Source organism: Mya arenaria, chromosome 3 (genome assembly GCF_026914265.1).
Source record: "Mya arenaria isolate MELC-2E11 chromosome 3, ASM2691426v1".
In the NCBI taxonomy this organism is placed as follows: Eukaryota; Metazoa; Mollusca; class Bivalvia; order Myida; family Myidae; genus Mya; species Mya arenaria.
Genome location: NC_069124.1, coordinates 24413489 through 24421762, shown reverse-complemented (window position 1 = coordinate 24421762; position 8274 = coordinate 24413489). Strand labels below are relative to the sequence as shown.

Below are 8274 nucleotides of genomic sequence, written 5' to 3'. Positions count from 1 at the left end.
GGTAAGCAAATCGGCATTGGTTTATCAATTCGTAGGTCATTTTTTTATCAATGCTTTAAATGCTTTCTTTTAAACAGCAACAACATATCCTTCAAAAATTACGCAATTTCTTTATTAGTAGTAAAATTGTATAACATTCAAATTAAATGCTATGACCATACTTTTACTTTGGGGCGTATTTTTCCCCGATTTAGGAGTTCAGAGTAAATTCGAGCTGATGACAAACGTATTCCAAGATATATGAAAGGAACAATATAAATCGCATAAACACATATTCCAAGATATATCCTAGCAACAAAATAATTCGCATTAAAACATATTTCAAGATAAATTCTAGCAACAATATTAATCGCATAAAAATATCTTCCAAGATAAATTCTAGCATCAATATAAATCGCATAAAAATATATTCCAAGATATATTCTAGCAACAATATATATCGCATAAAAATATATTCCAAGATATATTCTAGCAACAATATATATCGCATAAAAATATATTCCAAGATATATTCTAGCAACAATATATATCGCATAAGCAAATCACGATACCCAAACATCACACCAATCAAATAGGGTTAGTAATACATGATAAATGTTTCTATTACTTCCATATGATTGCTTTATGCTCATTAAGAACAAGTTAGATTTCAATTAAAACTGACATTTTCTAATTAGTGTATTTCAATTAGTTGAAATAAACTTGGAAAGGTATAATAATATTTTTTCATATATTCCTCAAATCTTCATAAAATTCACATTATAATACAAAATAAATATCATCACCAAGTTCATTAAATGAAACTCATTTTCTATAACAATGTGGTGTTGATTCTGGTTTGTGCCTTCTAGAGGATTTTACATCTAAGCGATGTGCAGATACTCTTAATCTCACGAACTGAACATATACCACAGAATAGTGAACTTTAAAAACGGCAAATAAAATGTTGGTTCTAGCTTTGGTGGGTTAAACAGTTTTATATAAGAACATACTATTTGAACATATTTTAAAGTCTCCGTAAGATAATATGTAAGGCCATTCAATGTGAAAATTATAATGATTATGAACAATAATGGAAATCAAATGAAATAATCATTGCAAAATATATTTACACATTGACCCCAATTAAAAATCGATTTAAAATTTAATGAGAACGAAATTAAATCTCGTCATAAACATTAGATGCGTCAACGTTAGTTTCTATGTTCTTGTAGATTGCTTCATCATTGGTTTCTGTGTTCTCGTAGATTGCTTCACCATTGGTTTCTGTGTTCTCGTAGATTGCTTCACCATTGGTTTCTGCGTTCTCGTAGATTAGGTCTTGAAATGTATCGTAGTCATGTTCATCGGTATAGTTTTGAGCAATAATAGCCGCGTCAATGTTGGTTTGTGGAACATGGGCAACTGGCGTACCTTCAGTGTAAGCATAAGCTGGATTGTTCATCAAATTGTGTGTTTCTGTTCTGTATTTATCCTCAGGTTTGTTTATTTCACCGATGTTATAATAATCTTGTTCTGATACGAACGTTTGCAGACATATGGCATTTGTTTCCGAGATTCTGGTGTTACTATTTCCGTGGTTAGCTTCCAGTCTATTTCTTCGTTGCTTGATCAAGCAAGCGGTGGTCACAGCCAGAATCACAACCACCACACTTGCAATCGGAACAGCTATTAACACCGCAGATACCTCAGTAGATTTGACTGAAATATTATCAATTGAACGAATCATTTAAGAAAAACAAATGTTTATTAAATTTTTGCATGGAAACGCACTGATGTATAGTGTTTCTTTATTGGTCGCTTTTATTACGTCCTGCATCACGTCAATTATCGTGTTAAAATGCGGCGGATTTGTTAAGCGGTTTATCGAAGTGTTTAGAGAAACAAAACTCTCAATGGAAATCTGATAATAAACCGAAGGCGGGGATCCGTAAGCGGTGTAGACTGCGTTATGTTTAATTGAAAGTGTTGAAGAAATAGTAAAGTTATCTTTCTCTGTTCCTTGTACAATTCCAAAGACTTAAGAATGAAATGCAAATTGAACATAAAATAAATGAGTTTAAATGAGTTTCCATGTTTCTTGTTTGTGATTTTATGTTCTTTGTCTGTTTACCCAGTGCCATTAAACCGGGCTAATGTTTAAACTGTTTGCTACTGAGCTTGTTTCTGTAGCTTTTGGAATAAATATTAATCTATAAATAGTCTCCATGCAATGCAACAACACGTACTTTCACACGTCCCACCAAGAGCGGCTCCGTTATTATCAAAGTACCCAGTAGGACAGGAGCACAGTAGGGTGGCATCAGCGCACACAGCATTAGGGTCAGTGCAGGTAGTGTTTGTACAGTCATATCCTAAATCTGAAATTGTTTAAGTATTTACAATTGTAATACAACTGAAGCATCGTGTTCGCTTCTTGTTTGCCCATACCGGACATTATATATAAATTGAGAAAAATACACGTAATTCATCCAATCAGTAAATGAGATACGCTTTAGAAGGGAATGTTCGGAATGAATAATTGTGCATACCTTTTTGAAAATGAAGGTTCATATCATTGATATGCAAATTAAACGGCAAAGGACAAAGTATATGGAGCCCTTGGGCACTCCACTCTGTTACATGTATATGTAATTTAAGTCAGTACTTCATTGTTGATAATGTAGTTCCTTTAAATGGTCACCTAGTTTCATTAAATTAAACAATGTTTTTCACCTATACACTTTTTAAAATGTATTCATAAATATCTGATTGGAATTTATTAGAATTTTCTGCTTATTCCATTTATAAAATTTCGTAATAAAAAGATTCTTATAAAATAGAAAGGACAGTTCTTGAGACTTTTGATCATATTCTGGAGCCATGCTTGTAGTATGAAGTGGGCAAAATTGATCTGATCTTGTGGCTTTGGGGTTAAATAAAAATTTCTATAAGAGTTTCACCAGTGCTAGAACATTTCTAACATCTTGAGTTGAATTAAAATGTCCTGTAAGAATTACGATTCAACCTATTGTGAGAACAATCAGTGTTGTTGGTCTTTCATAGTGCTCATATCATATGTTCAATATGTCAACATTAAAAATAACAAGATCAAGGAAGATAATTCGTGAACATTTGGACTTTAGACGTTATTCCATATTTTGGGTATTGAGATGTTAGCATAATAAATTTCTATAAATCTGTAAGTAGATGGTTTTAGTTGTTATTTAAATTTTAACGCTGGTTTCCCTTTCTCTTTTGCGTTTTGTGTTTGTTAACTTTTAATAGTCACTTTTGAAGATTGAATGTTTCCAGCTATTCTAATTTTGGTCTATGCACTGGAATATAATGATCATGTAGTAGACTTTCCTTAAAGAAATAATAAAGACTTCAACTGCTATGCCATTATGAAATGCATCAGCTAATTATCAGATAATTTATCAGTACACGTTGACAGGAATGATTTTGTGGGAATGCTGATTGGAATTTATGTAATTTATTAATACGTGTTGAGTAAGTTCTCAGTTGAGAAACTATATGCCAATTATTTTTGATTTTTGGTATTAAATATTGTATCTCACTTCGCAGTTATTAGATTGGAAATCTATGTTTTACTTATCGTCGTTTTGAAATAATTTAAATGTTGTTTGAGTGATGGTGATAGTATTGGCATTTCAATATGCACCAGTCTGATGAGTACATTTTATTACACTAGTGAACGATACCTGCTCACTTGTATTATTTTTAAAATCAAAATGATAAGACAAACAAGTAATATATACTTCAGTATATCTGTAGAAAACTAGAAATCATTGGCTGATATTACAATATGACATTTTAGCTAGAAATATCTGTATTTTTTACAATTATTATAATAACAACTGCATACTCATAGAACTAATGAAATAATTATCAAATGTTCGATCGAGTTTTAGACAGACTTTAAGTTGTGGAGAAAATTAAACCGAACGTTGCCATTGCTAAGAAAGTTTGATCGACTTAATACGAAGACGATGATTAAAATCGTACTATCTATATATGATGTCATGCTTAGTTATGCAAGTAAATAATCAACAAACGACCAGACTCGTTCTATTTAAACGCATTTTACCTGGATAACAAACTGGTCGTGGGGTCTAGAACTGAAATGTTTTGCTATTGTAACAATAGCAACAACAAAAATATGTAATTTAAAAATGAAGTTTATCAGATGCACTTAATACGAAGAAAATGATTAATTGTTATATTCATGCGCATTGTACCAGGATGACAGACTGGTGGTGTGGTCCAACCGCTTGTCGAGCATGAAATGATCACTGCACCCGATGATGTATATCCAGAATTACACGAGTACGTTACACGTGCACCGAGGAGTGTGTTTGTGGGAGTTGTATACGTGCTGTTAGGCACCGATGGTACGGTGCCACAATCTGCGTATGAAAAACTTGTTAAATAAAAAAGGATATATTAACTAATGAACCTATATTATACAACTGAAATTTCAAATTGTTTCAAATATTCTTAATTTAACAGATTAACAGGTCAGTGTAACTTGAAGTAGAACAAAAGCTGTCACAATATGTGACGAATGCCCCCGAATGTCATATTGACCTTTGAAAAATGTTAGTGCATAAAAAGGGAACAAAAAAGCAATGAACTTCCATAGTGAACAAACACTAAGTGTGACCTTGACCTCACAGGTAAGAACACGGGTCTTGCACGAGACACGTCGTCTTGGTATGTGGAACACATGTGGCAAGTCATTTTAAAATATGTCCATACAAGAGAAAGGTATGGCCCGGAAAAGAACTCTTATACATTTTGTCCTTATATGCTGCATTCCATAGTATTAAAACACTAAGTCTGACCTTTTCCTTAGAGGTAGGTACACGGGTCTTGCACGCGATACGTTGTCTAAGTATGTGGAACACATGTGGCAAGTTATTTAAAGAACTGTCCATACAAGCGAAAGCTACAGCCCGAACACGACCATTTATACTTTATGTCCTTATATGCAGCATTTTAAAGAATTCAAACACTAAGTGTAACCTTGAATTCAGAGGTAGGGACACAGGTCTTGAGACGTCGTAATGGTATGTGGAAGACATGTGTCAAGTAATTTTAAAATAAGTCCATACATGAGCAAGTTACAGCCCGGACACGACCACACATATTCTATGTGTTAATATTCAATGGTATTCAAACACTAAGTGTGACCTTGATCTTAAAGGTAGAAACATAGGCCTTGTACGCGACACATCATCTTTATATGCCGAACACATGTGGCAGGGTATTTTAAAGTCCATACGAGAGAAAAATACAACCCGGACACTAGAGGTTGAGCCGGACACACAGAAGGACGGTGCGATATGCCCACCTTCGAGGACATAAAAACAACACGATTTCATGTATCAGTAAGGACATTTCGATCAACATATTATTTATGAATAAATACAAATACCGTTCACCACTTAAGACACGGTATAGAATAAAACTTAATTCCAATGATTTTCAAGATAATTGTTTTAAAATATGAGCGGTCATTTTTATTAAATGGACATTTTGCATGGGCTCACAATTTTTTCGCGATTCATTAAATACAGAATACGAATGTTAAGACTTGGGTTCGCAATTATTGGTCAAGAATGGAAAGCCTGCACTAAAAATATGTAAGAGTAGGAGAGGCGGTCTAGATTGGACCTTAATGTTTCCAGAGCGGTGGTTGTCATGCTTATATTTAAAACTGAAAGCTATTTTTTATGTATGCAAAAAAAGTTCATAATATTAAACTGGTTTCCATAAAAATCAGATACGGAATATTGACACTCCATTTACCTGGAGTACAAGTTGGGGAAGTACCATCCAATTGGCCGTCGGCTTGACATGTCCTTACTAAACTGCCATTAGTTACAATGTTACTTTCTACACATGTGTACGTAACAGTTGTGTTGTAAACAATCATTGTCCCCGAATCTTTCGAAGTGTCTTCTACGTCCGGTACAGAGCAGGTTACTATGATAATATATAATAAACAATAGCACTTTGTATTTAAACTTCAAATAATAGATATAATGGATTTAATGGATTAAATGTAGTTAATGGATTCTAACTAGGGATGCAAACGAACAACAAAACAGAAATTTGAATGTTCATAAATTCTTTCGAACGAATATTCTATTACCAAAATACGTCTTTGAGAAGTTGTAGTAAACTATTATCATTATTCGCTAAAATAACAGCCGGGGAATTCTAACTCTACTTTATGGTAGCCAGTACGCGCAACGGACCATGATTTTCCATAAATGAGCCTCTGAAATTCCAAATTTTAAGAAAAACAAAAAACAAAAGATTATGAACAAACATATAAAATCGAATTATTTCAATTTGACAGCGTTCATTTTTGTAATAAATATGAAATAAGATGGAATGCTGGTCAAATGGCGTTATGCGCCATGGAAGGTCTTTCCGAAAGACGAGCAGCCTCGTTCTAGGATTGACCTCTGCTATAATATAACTATGGAAAAGCCATTGATTTGCGATTTGAGTAATGTTAAACAGAAAAAACACATTGGTGTGAAGGCCGATTCCTTACATGCTTAATTAGCAAAGGCATTTCAATGTAGCAAAAAGGATTGAAATTTTTGATGTCACTTGTCTATTAGCCAAATATTGGGAACATTTCAACGGACCTTCTACAGTACCCGACGTTTTGTTCCTAGATGTCATATGACTCGTGTTTAGTGTATTGTCATCACATTCACACCTCTGGCATTAGGGGACAATCGTTGTGAAAACGAACTGTTTATACAACAACAGAGTTGTGGGTAAAATTATCATTATTATTATTTTTATTCAACAACAAAAATCGAATATTCGAAGAATTATTTTGACATTAAAAAAAAAAAACGTTTGATCGAATATTCGAATATTCGTTTGCATCCCTAATTCTAACAGATGCATGTTGACAACATTGTTGTCCTTATTTGTTCAAACTTGTTTGTTTGATTTATATATGTGCATTCACACACACGATAACAGAATGTAATTTGAAAACGAAATTCATCAGACCGAACAAATTTCAAACGGATATAACATTATGGATGAAGTCAAACTAAACGTTGCAATTGCTGAAACAATTCGATTCACTCAATGCGAAGATGATGACTAATTACTATATTTACGCGCATAGTACCTGGATGACAGACTGGTCGTGTAGTCCAACCGCTTGTCAAGCATGCAATGGTCTCTGCACCCGACGACGTATATCCAGAATTACACGAGTACGCTACACGTGCACCGAGGAGTGTGTTTGTGGGAGTTGTATACGTGCTGTTAGGCACCACTGGTACGGTACCACAATCTGTGTATAAAAACGTTTTGAAGAAAAGATATGTTTTAACTAGTAAGCTTATATTCCCAAGATTTTAATTGAAAACTGTTTCAAATATTTTTATTTAGTATATTTACAAATGCGGTGTAATTTGAAGTAAAACAAGAGCTGTCACAGTATGTGACGAATGCACCCGAATGTGACAATGACCTTTGAAAAATTACAGTACATTAAAAAGGGAACAAACTAGCAATGACATTCCATACTTAATAAACACTTAGTGTGACCTTGATCTCAGAGGTAGGGACAATGGGCTTGCACGCGATACGTCTTCTTCATATGGAACACAAGTGTCAAGTCATTTTAAAATATGTCAATACAAGAGAAAGTCATGTCCCAAACACGACCTCTAATATTCTTTGTCATTATTTGCAACATTCCAAAGTTTCAAACACTAAGTCTGACCTTTTCCTTAGAGGTAGGGACACGCGTCTTCCACGTGATACGTTGTCTTAGTATGCGGTACACATGTGGTAAGTCACTTTAAAATATGTCCATACAAGAGAAAGCTACAGCGCCCGGACACGACCACGTATACTTTATGTCCTTATATGCAGCATTTAAAGAATTTAAACAATAAGTGTGACATTGAATTCAGAGGTAGGTACACAGGTCTTGCACGTAACACGTCGTCTTGTTATGTGGAACACATGTGGCAAGTCATTTTAAAATCTGTCTATACATGAGAAAGTTAAAGCCCGGAAACGACCATTTATATTCTATGTCTTTATACGAAACATTCCTTAGTATACAAACACTAAGTGTTACATTGACATCTAAGGAAGGAACACAAGCCTTCTACACGACAAATCATCTTTATATGCCGAACACATGTGGTAGGTTATTTTAAAATATGTCCATACATGAGAAAGTGACAGTCCGGACACGACCACCTATACTCTTTG

At 34.0% G+C, this 8274-nt stretch overlaps 1 protein-coding gene across 1 annotated transcript in view; it reads right to left on the bottom strand.

Annotated features, from left to right (window-relative positions):
* Positions 1 to 204: 204 nt before the first annotated feature.
* The window catches only part of LOC128225874 (sushi, von Willebrand factor type A, EGF and pentraxin domain-containing protein 1-like), a gene marked incomplete at its 5' end in the record, with an annotated part of 17117 nt that continues 9047 nt past the window's right edge, over positions 205 to 8274 (bottom strand). Inside the window, 5 exons of the mRNA XM_052935772.1 lie at positions 205 to 1701; positions 2229 to 2360; positions 4242 to 4409; positions 5815 to 5991; positions 7172 to 7339. Coding sequence (XP_052791732.1) covers positions 1160 to 1701; positions 2229 to 2360; positions 4242 to 4409; positions 5815 to 5991; positions 7172 to 7339 — 1187 coding nt within the window. The remainder of the gene's footprint in view (positions 1702 to 2228; positions 2361 to 4241; positions 4410 to 5814; positions 5992 to 7171; positions 7340 to 8274) is intronic.